The 19484-nt window shown below is 42.9% G+C and overlaps 1 protein-coding gene across 9 annotated transcripts in view; it reads left to right on the top strand.

The window, feature by feature from the left end:
• The window catches only part of NUBPL (NUBP iron-sulfur cluster assembly factor, mitochondrial), a 161902-nt gene that overhangs the window by 77368 nt on the left and 65050 nt on the right, over positions 1–19484 (top strand). For 8 of the 9 annotated variants that reach the window (XM_054026907.1, XM_054026908.1, XM_054026909.1 and 5 more), the window contains one exon: positions 8471–8564. In XM_054026907.1, the coding sequence (XP_053882882.1) occupies positions 8471–8564 (94 nt within the window). The remainder of the gene's footprint in view (positions 1–8470; positions 8565–19484) is intronic. The other variant, XM_054026912.1, reaches the window with a different exon arrangement.

Genomic DNA, 19484 nt, shown 5'->3' on the forward strand with positions numbered 1-19484 from the left:
GTGAAAACCCGTTTTTTCACCCATAATAGTTATATCTGTGTACGAAAATGTATGTGCTTCAGGAATATGCCATTCAAAAGAAATATTTTAGGCATGCAGAATGGTAGTATTAAAAACTGCCCTAAGGTGTCTGTCTAAAGGGTTTGAATCTTTTTACTCATGTTGTGAACTGCTTAATCTCCTTTTCTTTTAACAATGGACCTCCTTTACCTTTCAGTTTATTGTCTTTACAATGACTTAAATATTAATTTAATATGACACAAATTCTGAAAGGCCAACCAATGTGTAGGTGCTTGAGAGTGCTTAATCTTTTCTGGTTTTAAAAGCAAGCAGGATTTAGATGTTAAAAACACAAAATGGGAGACTTCCAAGATAAAAGGTCATCTGTGTACAATGCTTACTTTTGTTCTCCATCTCTAATCTCAGAGGCTCAAATAGTGTTTTTCTATGGGGTTGAGATATCTTAACATTTTATCTAAAATAACTGGAATTCACTAAAATCTTCTACCAAGATTCTACCTACAAAGGCATGTTGCCATCTTTCATTACTATATTTATTTGTACAGTTAAGGTGGAACACATTCTTACTTGGGTGGCATGAAATTTTCTGTTTTTCATGGGGTGCTGGGCAGTGGTAGTGGTTCTTTTCAGAAAGATGTTCCCAAGATGTAGCCCTCTGAAGCCCCCCTCTCCCACCGTTTTACAAAATCATCTGGTTCTTACAACTTTTTTTGTACACAGCTGGGGCTGTGAATCTGCTCAGATCATCCCCCAACTGATCAAAGTCACTCAACATTTATCTCAGTTATGGCGTGACAGGAACCTATGGCCCTTTTGGGGAAGCAGTATTGAAAAAGTTGTTGACCTTAAGAGTTTGGATGTCAAGAATGGCATATGGCAAAACTCATGAGCCAAAAAGGGATTAAAGTGTGCATGGAGGGTTTCCGGGCACAGTAGGTGGATAGTTCAAGGGGACATGCTGTAGTCATTGGGCTTGAGCTACACCCATGCATCCCTAGCAGAAATCTGATGATAATATGTAGGCATGCTGCTACCATCCATCCACCTCTGTTCTGGGAACTTTGCCCTACTAATTTGTACAGCTAATTTAGAAGAGGTTCTAACTATTTTCTGAAAGATAATAAATTATACATCCTTTGTGCAGATATGTGAGAACAATTACTGGGCATGTTGCCACTTTTCCACCTGGGGAAATATTACAGGAGAGTGCCAGCATTGATTAATCAATTAGCATTGATTAACTGGAGGGAAAACGAAAGACAGGATAATGTAATTGTGTTTCCAGAACAATGGAACTGAATATGTGTAAAGTCAAAGGTTTTATGATATACAGTCTCCTAACATGAGGTGCTCAGAACATCTTTAGATTCCTCTGTTGTCCAGAAGCTGGGAATGGGCAACAAGGAATGGATCACTTGATGATTACCTGTTCTGTTCATTCCCTCTGGGGCACCTGGCATTGGCCAATGTCAGAAGACAGGATACTGGGCTAGATGGACCTTTGGTCTGACCCAGTATGGCCGTTCTTATGTTCTTAACATTTTTGGTGCAGAGGTAGGGAGTATAGGAGATTGGAGTGGAAAGGAGGAATGTAGGTGTATGTGGAAACAGTGCTAGAGGTGTGGGGTTTGGAAGATTGCAGGGTGGGGAAAAGGGGTGGGGGACGGAAGTGGGTAGGAATAGGGGAAGGCAGATAAATGGGGGTGGATGATAGAAGAGAGGAGTTGTGGGGGTGCTCAGGCCAGTGGAATTAGGGAGAGTGGATGGACGGAAAATGGGGAAGGTGGCAGGAGGAGTAGGGGAGATTAGGGATGGGGGAGTCTGTCAGGTCCACATTATCCCCTCTCATGTGTGCCCACATCTGGGGGGCTATGCCTCTCTTGGAGGGTCTGAGCCACTCTCCCTGACCCCCACGTGAGCCAGGATTAGGAGGCTTTGTCCTTTGGGGGGGATCTGTGTCCCTCTCCCCACCCCCTGTGTGTGTGCTGGAATCTTTGGGGACAGTATCCGAGCCCCTTGCTCTGCCTTGATGTGTACCAGGAGATACAAAGTTAAGGTACATGCCACTTCTGCAACTCAGTTTTAACCTACCCTCTTTGAGCAATGCCCCAACGTGCCACTAACACCCATACTAGTACTCTGCCCTTACAGGACAGTGGAAACAGAGCACATGAGCATGGTAGGACACAATCTAACATCTTTTCTTTGCTAAGGCAAAACTTGAGTTTAGGTCTCCATTTTGAAGCACTTGGAGGAGAGGAAGATGATCAGGAACAGTCAACATGGATTCACCAAGGGCAAGTCATGCCTGACCAACCTGATTGCCTTCTATGATGAGATAATTGGCTCTGTGGATAAGGAAAAAGTGGTGAACGTGATATACCTTGACTTAAGCAAAGCTTTTGATACGGTCTCCCACAGTATTCTTGCCAGCAAGTTAACAAAGTATGGACTGGATGAATGGGGTGCATCAGTGGTCAGTCCTGGGGCTGGTTTTGTTCAACATCTTCATTAATGATCTGGATGATGGGATGGATTGCACCCTCAGCAAGTTTGCGGATGACACTAAGCTCTCCCGGGGGAGAGGTAGATATGCTGGAGGGTAGGTATAGGGTCCAGAGTGACCTAGACAAATTGGAGGATTGGACCAAAAGAAAACGGATGAGGTTCAACAAAGACAAGTGAAGAGTCCTGCACTTAGGACGGAAGAATCCCATGTACTGCTAAGGCAGTGCTAAACGGCAGTTCTGCAGAAAAGGATCTGGGGATTATAGTGGATTAGAAGCTGGATATGAGTCAACAGTGTGCTCTTGTTGCCAAGAAGGCTAATGGCATATTGGGCTGCATTAGTAGGAGCATTGCCAGCAGATCGAGGGAAGTGATTTATTCCCCTCTATTCGGCACTGGTGAGGCCACATCTGGAGTATTGCATCCAGTTTTGGGCCAGCTGCTGTAGAAAGATGTGGACAAATTGGAGAGAGTCCAGTGGAGGGCAACGTGATTTATGAGGAGAGGCTGAGGGAACTGGGCTTATTTAGTCTGTAGAAGAGAAGAGTGAGGGGTATTTGATAGCAGCCTTCAGCTATCTGAAGGGGGGTTCCAAAGAGCATGGAGCCAGGCTAATCTCAGTGGGGGGCAGATGACAGAAGAAGGAGCAATGGTCTCAATTTGCAGTGGGGAGGTCTAGGTTGGATATTAGGAATAACTTTTTCACTAGGAGGGTGGTGAAGCATTGGAATGGATTACCTAGGGAGGTGGTGGAATCTCCATCCTTAGAGGTTTTTAAATACCAGCTTGACAAAGCCCTGGCTGGGATGATTTCATTGGGGTTGGTTCTGCTTTGAGCAGGGGGTTGGACTAGATGATCTCCTGAAGTCTCTTCTTATCCTAATCTTCTATGATTCTGTAGCAAAACCAGGAGCTACCTACCACTTGGCCTAGTCTCAAACACTGAATCTGTTCCACACAAACCACCCCAGATTTGCTAAATGTTACCACACCTTCACCCTTGTCTAGAGGATTCTGTTTGAGACATTGCCTTCATTTACACCCCTCCCCCACCACACTAAGGTGAGGACTACACTAGGTAGGAGTGATCCCAGTGTGGATCGAGTTTATACTGGCAAAGCTGCACTTTTGCTGGTATAGCTTATTCCAGCCTTTCCGCAAGTAAAATAAACTATACTGGCAAAAACACAGTAATGTTGGTATAACTGTGTCTACGCTAGGAGCCTTTGCCGGCACAGCTATGTCAGCCAGGGGGAGTCACACTTTATCTCAACTCTGGCTAAAATAACTATGCTGGCAAAAGTTTGTAGCATAGACTTGGCCTAAGTCCTGGAGACCACTGTCACATATTCCATCAGACTACTGACACTCGCCATGGGAAGAAGACACGCTCGTGCTCCTCTGCATCAGGGTGGGTTGATTCATATTAAAGCATTTTAAATCACTGATTTCGATCATGGTTTAAATCATGAAGCAGGAAACTTTGATTTAAGTAATTCTAATATTGTTTTGCATTTGTACTTGTTAGGTTTTTTGTAAAGAAAGCTTGATTCTTATTGGTTGGTAACCATTAAAACATGTTAATTTGCAACTAAAGATAGTCTTTACACTAAATTGGTACTTCTTTTTGATAACCAGGATGATACTCTATATCTGTACACTTTTATTTAAGCAATTATATAGCAATTACATATATTCAGATTCTTAATTTTTACATTTTTAATGTATTAGAAAATGGTGAATGATTCAATTCTTATTTACAGAGTACTTTTTTTTATTTGTGATTTGTGTCCAGTTCTATTTAATTGGAAATTGGAATTTAATTAAAATACACAAAACCAGCATTTTATTTTGTATTAGTTTTAAATCCAAAACATGCTGTGATAAACTTTTTTTAAACCGTAACCCCACATTAATGTAGGTTTATTTAACTGCTGATTTATTAAACAAAGGAAGTATTATCTGTAGTTAGGCCTGATCTGCATTTAGTTATGTCAGTTAGGGATATGGTCTTTTTTTAACTGACAAAGCCCCAGTATAGACACAGTTTATATTAGCATAAAGTGCTCTTGCCAGTATAGTTTATATATCTCAGGAAACTGGTGGAAGCTATACCTGCAGAAGCATGTTTAAACAGGTATAATCTATATCTATACTAGGAAGGTTTGTCAATATAGCTATGCCAGAAAACCTCCTTTGTCATATTCCAGTAACAGCTCTGTCAAGCTACATCAACCCATCCCTCCATCATTCAATATAGCTATATCTCATACAGTCAAGACAGTTAGAGTGCACGTAGATAAATGCTGGAATTCAAATCTGTGGAGTGCAACACAAACAATGGAACATTCTCTTAGTCTTTCCTCATGTCTCCTTATTATGCTCCCACACACACATACACTGCTCCTCGAGCAGGTTCAGTCTCTACTGGCTTTGGGGGCTATAGAGGAGGCTCCCCTACAGCATTAGGGACAGGGATTCTACTCCTTGTATTTCTTGGTTCACAAGCCCAAGAGGACAGGTCTCAACCCTCCTGATGTTTGCAACCTCAACAAATACATCAGATAAGTGAGATTTTGTATGGTCACACTTGCAAATATTCTCTTCACATTAAATCACAATGACTGGTTTGCTGCCATGGATAGTTAAGGCGATTATTTCCATGTAGCAATTCTCCCAAGCCACAGGAGGTTTCTCCGGTTTGTTGTGGAAGACCAGCACTATCAGTACCCAATGTTCCCTTTTGGTCTGTTTTTCACTGCCTGGGATTTTATGAAATGCATGATTGTGGTGAGAGTGTAACTCAGGAATAGGGAAATTCATATCTTCCTGTGTCTGGATGATTGGTTACTGATGGGCAAGTCCAGAGAAGAAGTCCTCTCTCATGTTCAATTCACACTACACTTATTTGATAGCCTAGGTCTCATCCTAAACATCAGGAAGTCAGCATTGGTTCCAACTCAAAGCATCAAGTTCATTGGGGCCCTGATAGACTCTGAGTTTGAGAGTGTTTCTGCTGACTGAGAGATTCCACACAATTTGCCACCTATGTCTGGAACTGTCTCTACCCTCAGCCACAGCTGAGCATGCTTGAGGTTGCTAGGTCATATGGCTGCATAGAAACTGGTAGTCCAGTATGCCAGGTTGTACCTTCATCCTCCTTCATATACGGTTAAAGTCAGTCTATCATCTGAACAGTCACCACTTGGACAGAATGGTCCAACTTCCTCTGCTGATCCTAGCTCCTTATGGTAGTGGATGGCTCAGGGCAATATGTGTTTGGGTGTTCTCTTTGCTCGGTTTCCACTGACCAGGACTATTGTCACTGATACCTCTTTAATAGGTTGGATGGCACATCTGGGATTACTGAAAGGTCAAGGCCTGTGATTGGAACACGAAGCTTCTCTGAACATCAATATCCTGAAGCTTTGTGCCATCTACAATGTCTGTCACACCCTTTGAGATCATCAGGGACTCATCAGTGCACATCCTTACTGACAGTACCATTGTGATGTATTATGTGAACCGACCAGGTTAGATGAGGAGGAGCAATAGTGTTTGAAGGCAGTCTGGCAAATCTTGCTTAACAGTAGAAAACCTTCCACCACAGTGGCCTATTTGGCCAAGTGGAAGCAGTTCTCGATGTGATTGTTAGCCCAGGGAATTCTACAGAAGATAGCTTGTATCCAGGACATCTTGGGAGTACCTGCTACACCTTCAGTTGTCTGGTTGTGCATTTAGTTAATTGAGAATGCACCTGGCAGCGATTTTGACATTTCATCCACCCATACATGGGAATTGGGTATTTTTGAGCTCCATGGTAGTGAGGTTCTTGAAAGGAGTCACTTGTCTTCACCCACCGGTTAAAGAACCAGTTTCTTTGTGGGACTTTAATGCTGTCTTAGCAGCCGTTATGGGATCTCCATTAAAGCCTCTGGCAACTTCTTCTTTCTTCCTTTCCTATCTCTCTTTCGCTGATAACATCTTCAAGGAGAGTGTGTTAGTTGCAAGCTTTGATGGCAGATCCTCCTTATATGCAATTTTACGAAGACAAAGTAACCTTGCGGCTGCACCCTAAGTTTTTTTTCTAAAGTGGTTTCTCAGTTTCACTTGAAACAAGTTCTATTTCTACCAGAATGTGGTTTACACTGGTAAACCACATTCAACCTCAGATGAATAGCGTCCTGACACATTGGCTGTCTGGCAGAGTTTAGCTTTTTACCTGGATAGGACTAAACCTTTCTGTTCTTAATCCCATCTGTTTGTTTTATATGCAAGTAGTCTCACCACAGACTATCTCTAGGTAGATAACGTCCTGTATCATGACAGCATACAAAGTAGCTCAGACTGTGCCTCCCAAAAGGTGCAAGTTCATTCCACAAGGACTGAGACAATGCTGATGGCATTTCTAAGTGACATTCCTATATTGGACATTTGCTGCTGTTTTGTCCTATATTCATACGTTTACACACCACTATGCCATTGCAGTGCATCCAGATCAGATACTTTGGGAAGGTAATCCAGCAGTCTTTGTTTAAATAGAGTATGAGCCACACCTCCTGTGAGTAATGATTGTGAGTGACCTATGTGGAATACAAGGCTGCATCTACTTGAAGAAGAAAAGACGGTTACTTACTTGTACTGTAACTGTTCTTGGAGATGTGATGCAAACATATTCCACAACTCAACCTCTGTTACCTCTGCATCAGAGCCTGTACTCTCAACATTCCATGCGAAGGAATTGAGGAGGTTCGGGGTGGCTCAGCCTTTACACAGCCAGAGGAGGGGCTAGGGCTTGTGCAGGGCACAAGCACTGCTCCTATGGGCCCTGTTAGGCAAAGTTCTTTGGCTTTGGTGTGCTGGGAGCTCACACACCATGTGGAATACACATCTACATCACATCTTGAAGAACAACAGTTACAGTACAGGTAAGTAACTGTTTTTTCTTTCCTGTAACTTGATCTGATGATACATACTGAAAACTGTGGTAGGGCAGCAGACGGAGATAAGTTAAAGCAGCACTAAGTGAAGTTAGCTTCAATTTTGTTAATTTGCACCTCAATACTTCACTGCTATTTTTTGCCTAATAAAAAGCCAGTCTTGATAGCTCTCCATTCCTGAGTAACACCGCAATAACAAACTAGAAAAAAAATTTGGTAAGGCAGTTTATACAGTTTCAAGCATCTAAGAAGTTATAAACCAGGGGTCGTCAACCTCTGGCATGCGGCTCGTCAGGGTAAGCACCCTGGCGCGGTGGGCCAGTTTGTTTACCTGCCGCGTCCTCAGGTTCGGCCGATTGCGGCTCCCACTGGCCGCAGTTCACCACTCCAGGCCAGTGGGGGCAGCGGGAAGACGCAGCCAGCACATCCCTTGGCCCGCGCTGCTTCCCGCAGCCCCCATTGGCCTGGAGCGGCAAACCGTGGCCTGTGGGAGCCACGATCGGCCGAACCTGCGGACGCGGCAGGTAAATAAACTGGCCCGGCCCGAGTTGCGTGCCAGAGGTTGCCGATCCCTGTTATAAACAGTGAGCAAAATTGTTTTAAAAATTAATGAAAACAATTGCTAAGGAATACTGTTACAAGAAGTAGTAGTTTGACTTGAGATCTATATAACACTTTCTTATGACCTCTGTTACATGATTCAGCATTTCTGACATAAACAACTTAGAATAATGAGATTGTGATTACATTTTGTGGGGAAAATGTCAAAGACCATCATCCTTCATAAGAAGGGCAAAGCTATGCTTAATTTGCAATGTGTTTAGAAAATCTGTCTTGATTGCTTGCTAAAAGCAAGACTATAAGGGATTTATAATATCAGTCTCCTTAGGTGTGCCAATGGTGCATTTATTATACATGGTACCAAGTTTAATTTCAGGCTGTGTTTCCCAGAAGGTGCAACTCTCTTTTTTTTTTTTAAAATGCATTTAAATCTTTTTTAGGTAGACTGGGGTCAACTGGACTACTTAGTAATTGACATGCCGCCTGGAACAGGAGATGTACAGTTATCAATCTCACAAAATATTCCCGTTACAGGTACACTTTTACTGTGACTCTTTCAAAGATTTCAATATGTTTAATTCTTCATAGCAATAGAAAAATCTTTTAGAAAATGACAGTTGAAAATACTAGAAATGTATAGAAACATAATATGAAAATATTCTCTGAATGCTGATGAAAAGTACAAACAATCTTTAAAATGACAGCAGTGACACAGTATTTTTTTTTTTTTTTTTTTTTTTAAGTTACAGACTTAGAAAGATAGAGAAGTTGAACAAATCAATGTTCTGGGAAAAAGCAATTGCATTGTAAATTGATGGAGGTAGAGTTAAAATTAGAAAATATATTCCCTGTCACTTTTCATTGTGGCTTATGAATGCTAATAGAGTTTTAAAAAGTTTGTCTTGATAATTGTTTTTTATTTTAGTTGTAAGTCAAGCAATCTTCTTAATGCACAAAGCTTAATCAGGCAAACTACACCGTGCTTTAACACACTAATGGATCCTCCTTTCTCTGGTGTTCTGAATAAGAATTTTAGCTGGAGATTCGAACTCGTATGGCTCAACTCTGTGACATACTAAGTGTCCACAAATCTCATTGACCACAGTGGGAGTTAAAGATGCTGCTTTTCAAAAGGCAAAGGCATTCCCTACAGGATCAGGGAGTTGTTGTAGGTTTGTCCATCTAATATGCTTTGACAGAGACCACTGTCAGCAGTGAACAGAATGAATGACAGAAATTTAAAACATAACATAAGAGTGGCCGTACTGAGTCAGACCAATGGTTCAGTTAGTTCAGTATTCTATCTTCAGACAGTGCCGGTGCCAGATGCTTCAGAGGGAATGAACAGAACAGGGCAATTTATCGAGTGATCCATCTGCCATCATCCAGTCTCAGCTTCTGGCAGTTAGCGTTTTAGGGAGACCCAGTGCATGGCATGGCATGGCGTCCCTGATCATCTTGGCTAATAGCCATTGATGAACCTATTCTCCATGAACGTATCTAATTCATTTTTGAACCCAGTTATACTTTTGGCCTTCGAACATCCACTGGTAATGAGATCCATAGGTTGACTCTGCATTGTGTGAATAAATACTTCCTATGTTTGTTTTAAACCTGCTGCCTATTAATGTCATTGGGTAACACCTGGTTCTTCTGTTATATGGAGGGGCTTTCTGAAAGTCAAAGTATACTATATCAACTGGATCATCCTTGTCCACATGCTTGTTGATTCCCTCAAAGAATTCTGATAGATTGGTGAGGCATGAGTTCCCTTTAGAAATGTCGTGTTGACTCTTCCCCAACAAATCATGTTCATCTGGTTCTGACAATTCTGTTTTTTTAGTATAATTTCAACCAATTTGCCTGATATTGAAGTTAAGTTGACTGGCCTGTAATTGCCAGGATTGCCTCTGGAGCCTTCTTTAAAAAGCGGCATTACATTAGCTATCCTCCAGTCATCTGGTACAGAGGCTGATTTCAGTGATAGATTACATATCTCTGTTAGTATTTGGTGGAAGAAAGAGAGAATGGAGTCTTAAATTATGTTTCCAGGAAGATACAGTAACTCTCATGTCAATGGCGATTGTTAGCTTAATTAGATAAGTTGTTCCAATACTTTTGCGGCTATCAGGAAAATATGTTGATATCTAAGGGAAATAATATGGTACTGCCTTGTACAGCTTCCACTCTGTTGACACCAAAGTTACAAACAGACAAGCTCACAAGTGCATACATGTATCCATTTCCTTTGGCACTCCTTCCCTCCTACTTTTCTTTTTAAGCAATAGCAAACTGAAGTAATAGTAAAAGTTTTTGATGGTTATTTCACTTGTGCCTAAGGCTCTTACTTAACAGGTTGCTAATAGAATATAACATTGTATGGTATACTTCTAAAAGCTGTGTATTACATGGCTCTTCTTTCTAACAAACATACTTGTCAACTACTTGCCTAATTTGTGTGTTCCTTCACTGCTTGTCTCCTGTCAGCATTTCCTTTTAAAAGAAATCATTTGAAAAATGTTGTTTGTGCATCTTGCGCTGGGAATTCCTCACTCTATATGGCACATCAAACCTGTTTCCCTTTTGTTTTTAAAACTATATTAGGTTTTTGAAGTAGCTGCCTTACATTTGCTAACTGAAGGCTTGTGCAGAAATATCCCAGTATGTACTTAAGAAACATCTACGGATACCACACTTTTTTAGTACCTTATATCACCACTGAATGTGGTGTGCAATCAGGATATTGTATGCTGAGCATGCGCTGTATGCTTTATCTTTATCTGAAAGGGTATTTGAAGGAGACTGTGAGAATAAATGAGTTATATGAAAGAAAAACTTTAGACAAATCACAAACAAACATTTGCTATATAAAACCTTATGGCTTTGGCTTGCTAACAATAATCAGACAGACACAGGTTTGCCTTTGACAGTAGTGTTTGTAAGACCTGAAAGCTGCTGAAGAGCATAAGTTAGGGTTTGTCTACACTTGGAAATTTACCTAAATAGCTATTCCTAAATAATTATTCAAGAATATTTATTTTGGTATAAACCACCAGATGGCTAATTCTGATTCTGGAATAAGAGTTTTATTACATACTGAAAAGAACTGTATTTCTATTTTTTTCTTTTTCTATTAAGAGCCTTATTTAGAAAAACTTTGATTTTTTTTTTATTGAATTAAGTTATTTTGAAATAGAGCACTTCTATATTCTGAAACAAGTATGTCCACACACAAATGTGAACTAAAATAACTAAAGGTGTGAATTAAAATCTGTTTAGTTATTTTGGTTCCATTACTATGTAGACAATCCCATCCATATGTACTGGAAGCTCTATATGTTATTAATTGACAAAGTGAGGGTATTAACTCTTAAGACTTAAGGTTTTTTCCTAACTGTATTTGCCGGTCCTTTGAATTAAACAGGAGTAAACAAAAATGTGCTTGATTCTTCTGTCTGTTGCAGCCATTTTATGCCACCATAAAGAGTTACACTAGTGTAAAAGTTTGGAGAATTAGGACCACTGTTTAAACAGAATGCAAATTATTTATCTTCTGTTAATTAGATTTCATTTCCAGCGTTTTTGTGATTCTTATAAATCTACTTGTTCTCTATATGTCCATAGAGGTTTTCCAAGAAAAGCAGAGTAGGCAAAATCTTCTTTTCTAACTTGTTAAAAAAAAAAAAAAGCACAATTAAAAAAAATATTCAGGCCTTCTTCAAACTTTCTAAAGAAACAGAATAGTTGACAAATTCATTTGTTTCTCTCTCTGTGTCATCTTTGAAACTGGTGGTTGCTGTTGATAAGATATCCTCCTATGAAACTGAGCTTTCATAACTCCAGGTGACCCTAAATTCTGGGCTGAGTTAAGAATGGCATTTAAACTTAAACGCTAATATGGCGGGGCTTTATTGTAACATAGTGGTGTTGGGGGATGAGAGGGTGTTAATCACAGTATTAATTTAACTCAAGTTTATTTTTTCATTCCTAGTTTTCTCTAGTTAGGTTTGGTAGTACACAGCAGCAGTTCTCATTTGTCATTCCCAATAGTCATTTATGTAGAGTGTTAGTTTGAGGTTGATTCTAGCCTGATTGAAATATAGGGTAATAATAAGTTTATTGTGCTTGTGCTGAAAATGAATACAGCAGACAAGGATTGATTAGATTTATAGTTCCTTGGGTCTTCGTTGGTTAGATGATTATGGTGATTTATAGAGCTTCATCCTGTTCTCCAGAATTTCCTCGCTTTTGTATGTTGTGTATAGTTTGCAGTCTGGCTAGAAGGGCTCCTTATAAGCATTATGATTAAGGTTACGATTTTTTCAGGGAGGTCATGGAAATCTCTGAATCTGTGACTTCCCCCGACCTCCATGAATTCAGCCCCAGTGGCCAGGAACTGCAGGGTCTCCCTGCCGACTCCACAGCTCCGCTGCAGGCAGTGAGGGCCTGCCTGCAGCTCCTACCTGCTGTGGGAGATTTGGGATTGCAGAGCTTGGGCTGTGGAGCTTAAAAACAACAGTGTAGATGTTCCTGCTCAGTCTACAGTATAAGTAGGGGCATTGCCAGCAGATCGAGGGACGTGATCATTCCTCTCTATTCGACATTGGTGAGGCCTCATCTGGAGTACTGTGTCCAGTTTTGGGCCCCACACTACAAGAAGGATGTGGAAAAATTGGAAAGAGTCCAGCGGAGAGCAACAAAAATGATTAGGGGGCTGGAGCACATGATTTATGGGGAGAGGCTGAGGGAACTGGGATTGTTTAGTCTGCAGAAGAGAAGAATGAGGGGGGATTTGATAGCTGCTTTCAACTACCTGAAAGGGGGTTCCAAAGAGGATGGATCTAGACTGTTCTCAGTGGTACCTGATGACAGAACAAGGAGTAATGGTCTCAAGTTGCAGAGAGGGAGGTTTAGGTTGGATATTAGGAAAAACTTCTTCACTAGGAGGGTGGTGAAGCACTGGAATGGGTTACCTAGGGAGGTGGTGGAATCTTCTTCCTTAAAGGTTTTTAAGGTCAGGCTTGACAAAGCCCTGGCTGGGATGATTTAGTTGGGAATTGGTCCTGCTTTGAGCAGGGGGTTGGACTAGATGACCTCCTGAGGTCCCTTCCAACCCTGCTATTCTATGATTCTACTCTGCTTTTGTTTGTTTAGTGCTGCTGCACCAGCCCTGTGAGCCCAAATCACTTGACCTGGGCTCTAAGACTCGTTGCCAGGTTTTTCTTTGCAGTGTAGACATACCCAGTGTCACATGGGTCTAGATGAATTCTAGCAGAGTTGCATACAATATTCTGCTGCTCTCTTCTGTATGCCATCTTATTCTTAGTTGGATGTTCTCTTTCAGTTTTTACAGAAAGAATCTGTTGTTGCCCCATCATCCGTTACTTCTCTAATTTTCTTGTACTTTGTGTTTCTCTTGAGGGCAACATTAGGGTTACCATATGTCCTCTTTTTCCCAGACATGTCCGGCTTTTCGGCAGTCAAACCCCCGTCCGGGGGGAATTGCCAAAAAGCCGAACATGTCCGGGAAAATGGCGGCTCTGCTCCTCCCCGACTCTTCGGCTCTGTTTAAGAGCCGGGCTGCCCGAGCGCTACCGGCTTCGGGCAGCCCCCGTGCCTCCAGACCTTGCACCCCCAGCCGGGCACTTCCCCGCCCGGGCTCCGGCGGCGCAGGGTCCGGAGGCACGGGGGCTGCCCGAAGCCGGTAGCGCTCGGGCAGCCCGGCTCTTAAACAGAGCCGAAGAGTCGGGGAGGAGCAGAGCTGCCGCGGCTGGAGGCTCTGCTCCTCTTCGGCTCTGTTTAAGAGCCGGGCTGCCTGAGCGCTACCGGCTTCGGGCAGCCCCCGTGCCTCCGGACCCTGCGCCGCCGGAGCCCGGGCGGGGAAGTGCCCGGCTGGGGGCGCAGGGTCTGGAGGCACGGGGGCTGCCCGAAGCCGGTAGCGCTCGGGCAGCCCGGCTCTTAAACAGAGCCGAAGAGTCGGGGAGGAGCAGAGCTTCCAGCCAAATCATTGTATGATTTTTCAAGTTCTGTGTCCCTTTGAATCAACTGAAACGGCAAGCTTAATGGTAGGGTTTCTGTTCATTGGTCCATTTGGAAGAGGAATGACCAAAACCCTTTGTAGAAGTCTGTCTCTATAAGAACGGGGGGAGGGATAGCTCAGTGGTTTGAGCATTGGCCTGCTAAACCCAGGGTTGTGAGTTCAATCCTTGAAGGGGCCACTTAGGGATCTGGGGCAAAATCAGTACTTGGTCCTGCTAGTGAAGGCAGGGGGCTGGACTTGATGACCTTTCAAGCTCCCTTCCAGTTCTAGGAGATAGGATATCTTCATTAATTTAAAATTTAATTTAATTAAAAAAAATTTAATTTAAAAATTTAATTTTTCTGACCAAACAGGAGCAAATCACATTTGTTCATACAGTTTAAGTTCAAAGGTGTTTTTGAATTTACCCACTAGTGTAACCACTGGATCTCCCTTACACTTATGCAAATCCAGTTTGGAGTGCATCCAATCAAATACTGTCATTTTCACATCTTTTAGTCTGTTCCTTACGCTTCATTCTATCCTCCAGTCTTTCTCACTGACAAGAGTCGGCAAGGCAGCCTTTTTTGGCAGCTTTTTGTGAGCACTTTTGCAGAAGTTAGCTGGTGGGGTTTTTTTTAAGTCAGGTTTGTTGTGTGAGATTCTTGCATGACACATTGATTTATGTCATATCATGCTGTCCCATACAGGCATTCCAGTTTTTGTATAATTGCACTAAAGAAAATCCTTATAGGTTTAGGTCAATTTAAATAGTGGACATATCTATAATCCTGTGTGACTATATAACTTTTTTTGTTTTATTCATCAAGATACACGCTGTCCTCGGGAGCCAAAAAAATCTTACCGTGTTATAGGTGAAACCGCATTATATCGAACTTGCTTTGATCCGCCGGAGCGCGAAGCCCCGTCCCCCCGAGCACTGCTTTACCGCGTTATATCCGAATTTGTGTTATATCGGGTCACGTTATATTGGGGTAGAGGTGTATAATTCACAGGGCCAGCTCTAGGTTATTTGCTGCCCCAAGCAAAAAAAATTTTGGCTGACCCCCTACCCCTGAGCTCTCTCTCCCCCCCCACCCCAACTGCCCCCTCCTGCCACCCCAGCCCTGGGTCACTGGTAACTCGCTCCCAGGGCGGGTCATTCAGCAGGAATTTTGGATGTGCACAGAACACAGACAGGATCGGTTCCCATATGGTTATAGAACTGCAGTAAAGTGGAACAATTTTCAGCTTGTGTGATTGAAGGATATCAGGATGCATATTATAAGACTGTCCTACATAAATGAGGAAAAGTTGAGGTGCCTTTATTCTTTTGTTCCATTCTTTGTTTCTTTGGGGAATTTGCCAGTGCACTATCACTGTCTTCCTTTTAAACAAATAAAACTAAAAAAAAAAAAAAGGCAATGGCTGTTGAAAATAGCAATTCCAGTCCTAATAACCACTGGGAAGCATTTCTTGCTCAATTTATTCTACTTTTTCTACAGCAAGTTACAGTGGATCAGAATATTTGATTTGGGAGAAATGAAGTAACAGCTGCCCAAATTGAGCTTGAGCACTCCTGAATTTTGAGGGTGTTCAAATCTGGAAGGCAGGTGCTAGATTCCCTTTCTGAATATTAGCTAAATCTGGAAAAGAAAAGTCAATTTCTGCTTCCATGGCTCAGAAGTGGAAATCCTCCTACGTGCCCGGTACTGTATCTAAAGCAGCCCAGGTCCAGTAGAGCCTCCCCTCCCTTACTTTTCATTTTAAATTCTAGTGGGATCCACGTATCTCCCTTGCTAGGCTTCAGATAGAGAGGTGCACTGTCCATTTAGTCCACCCAATTCTTTCTTTGGGGGAGAGCCCAGGACTGAGGTGGCAGGAGGTGCGGGTGCGGGGGGGGGGGGGAGAGAGGGGCAAAGAGCACAGGGCTGGGGCGGCAGGAGGTGGGGGGGGAAGAGCCCAGGGCTGGGGTGGGAGGAGGTGCAGGGGGGGGGGAAGAGCCCATGGTTGGGGCGGCAGGAGGTGCGGGTGGGGGGGAGAGCCCAGGGCTGGGGCGGCAGGAGGTGTGGGTGGAGGCCAGAGCTGGGGCAGCAGAGGGTACGGGGGGGGAGGGAAGAGCCCAGGGCTGGGGTGGCAGGAGGTGCGGGTTGGGGGAGAGCCCAGGGCTGAGGCAGCAGGGGAGTGCAGGTGGGGGCCAGAGCTGCAGCGGCAGGGAGTGTGGGTGGGGGAGAGTCCAGGGCTGCGGCAACACAGGGGTGACGGGGGAGCCCAGGGCTGGGGTGGGGGCGGCAAAAAACCTAAAGCTGGCTCTGTCCCTACCATTCACAGCAAGCTGAAGGTTTCAGTTCCATACTCCTTCCCCCTCCCTTTCCTGTTACTAGCGGCCAAGGGAATGCTGGGAAATGTAGTTCTTTCCCTGCTCCAGGGCTGGCTCTATAGGCAGGGAGCTAACCAAGGAACTACAGCTCCCAGGGCCCCCAGTTGGTTCTCGGCTCCCATGCTGGATTCTTGCGCCCCTGCAAATGTGCCGCCCCAAGCAACTGCTTGCTTTTCTGGTGCCTAGAGCCGGCCCTGATAATTCATATACTAATTTTTTTTTTTCTGTTGTCAGATATAGCGCAGCTGGTGGTTGAAGAATGCAGATAATTACCCAGGGTTATCTAATTTTTGGACACACTTAATATTTCAGTGTGAGTCTTCCGTCCACAGAAGACATTATAAATATAATTTGTAGCTCCAAATATAGTACAGGTTAATGCATGAATGGCTCAGAACTTTTTCAATATAGATTTAAATGTTAGTATCTCTTTGATAGTGCACACAGATTGATTTAACACATATTTCAGGGACTGGTTGAAGTGATTATATATTCAGTCAGACTTCTATGAACTTTTTTAGTCCTGGAAAATAGTATCTAAGTATTGGAAAAAGCAGCACAATATATTGTATTTACTATCCGAGGTTCTCTCTGGGCTTTGCCAACAGAGGCATAAATATGTGATAAGTACTAGATCAGCTATGATGACTACATTTCTAGACCAAGTATTATGATTAGGAAGATAAAACAAGGGGTTGGTCTGACAGTTACAAAAGGTGAGAGACACCCATATGATTAATGGTGCTGTATCCTCTTCTCTAGTTATTTTCTCAGAGGGTGACAAAATAAATGCTTTAAAACATACTGAGTATAGGATGGTGTTTGGAGGTAACTAAAGCTGAATCTTAGTGCTGTGTCGTCTTTTACAAATAAAACATATGCTCTTCTGTGGAAATTAGACCTCCTTCACCACATTTTCATCCCTTGGCTTGAAAGTCTCCCAGAAGTGGTGCTTTTTTTTTTTAAAGGACGATTGTCCATCAAAAGGGAACATTCAGATTTTGATTTAATCTGTAGATAATCAGGCAAGTGAGCATTCAAGGCTGTATGATTGGTGGAGTGTGACAGGGCAGAAAGAGGCAAGAGCTGATAACTCGGTAAAGGGAAAAGTATGCAGAGCCTCCGAGGCAGTGACTATTTTGATTTAGATAATAAAAAAGATGCTTGTATAAAGGCTCTGGATGCCCTAACACTTAATTAATATCACAACATAATCCCCACAGTATAAAAATGGTCATTCAGACAGGAACTCAACCAGTTAGCCTTCTACAGAAAAAAAGCTCCTTTCTTCCACATTATCATTTCAGAAACATACTCTCAGCCATCTCCAAAAATCCTGCCAAACAGATGTCTTTTGTGTTTGTTTGCCCATAATGTCACCAAATTTGGACTATTTTGGACCAAGGGTGAGCAAGTTCCAGAGTCTAGGAGACCTCACAGTAAATGCCCTGCTAGCAGCCCCCTTTCCTTTAACAAGAAGGGATCCACCTTGAGAGCCTCTGCGGATTGTTGCTGTGGCAGTATGGAATGGGGGAGTGGCAGTCTCTCAAGCAGGCAGTTCTGAGGCTGTTAAGGGCTTTATAGATCATAGTTAACACCTTAAACTCTACTTTGAAACCAGTAGGCAACTAGCATGGATCCCACAGTACTGTTGTCCTGTGCTCCCAGCATGTTGTCCCCACTCAGTAAGCAAGCTGCTGTATTCTACATCAGCTTCAGCCTCTGAATGTATTGAGGCTTTGTGCCATGCAGAAGGCATTGCAGTAGTCTAATTTTGAAGTAACAAGGCCTCAGGAAATGTTGTTAAGATCTGCATCCAAAAGGAAAGCTGATGTTAAAAAGTGGACTGGGTTACTGCTGTACCATTATCATCCAGCAGCAGCTTGGGATTTAGAACGGCCCCTAATTTGTAAACCCTGGTAACTAATGGTGAATGCACCCCCTCAATTAAAGGGACTGCTGCTTTCCCCAACCCACTACCTTCACCTCAATCTGGTGTGGGTTGAGCTTCAGACAACTCACTCTCCTCCATGACCCAATCTCAACTAGATATTGGCTGAGGTGTGGAACTGCAGTCAGAATTGGATGAGATGGAGACCTACACCTGGGTGCCATCAACATACAGAAAACACTGCTCCCTATGCCTTCTTCAACAGTTCCATATATATGTTGAACAGGAGGATTGACAGAATTGTACTCTGTGGCACCAGACATCTAAGAGCTCTTCAGGAATAGGAGCAAATGATAGCTATTATCCACAGAGATCTCTCCAAGAGAAAAGCATGAAGATACTGAATGGAAGCCCTGTTCATTCCCACCGGGGGCCTCAGGTGAGTTAAAAACACTTCATGATCAATAGTATCAAAGGCATCTTGTAGACCTAATAATATGGGTATGGACACCTGATCTTCATCCACCACCAGTCGATGCAGTCCCTGTGTCCTGACCAGGTCTATACTCAGCCTGACAAGAGTTAAGGAGACCAAAGGAATCTAGGTACTGTGAGAATTCTTACTACAGACTTCTCTCCACAATCTTACCCAAAAAGGGAATATGTGATTCTGGCCAAGAATTAACTAGAGTGTCAATATCAAACAATGACTTTTTGGGCAAAGTCAAAACTAATAATAAAACACTGGTGCTTCCTTCAAAGCAACAGGCAGACTGCCCTCCAACAGAAGTATCGACAGTCTCCACAAGTCAAGGATCAAGAACTTTTCCATTAGCCTTCAGAAAACAGGAAGGACATGCATCCAAAGTACAGGTTGTGGGACTGAGTTTTCTCCACACCTCCCGTACCTCAGTGAGCATCACCAGCTGAAACTCTAGCACAGAAAATAAGGCCCTTGGTTCCTTCCAGACCTTGCTCTGTCACCACAGAATCAGACAGCTCATCCCTAATCTGATCAAATGTATCTGAAAAATAACAAGACATTTCATCACAATGAGAGGAGCTCAAAGCAGTTAGAGTGGAGACAGTACAGATTCCCCAGTCTATCTACAATCTGGAAATCTTGTCTAAAAGAATCTTGTTCTTTTAGTGGAAAAGAGGGAT

Source organism: Malaclemys terrapin, chromosome 4, assembly GCF_027887155.1.
Source record: "Malaclemys terrapin pileata isolate rMalTer1 chromosome 4, rMalTer1.hap1, whole genome shotgun sequence".
Lineage (NCBI taxonomy): Eukaryota > Metazoa > Chordata > Testudines > Emydidae > Malaclemys > Malaclemys terrapin.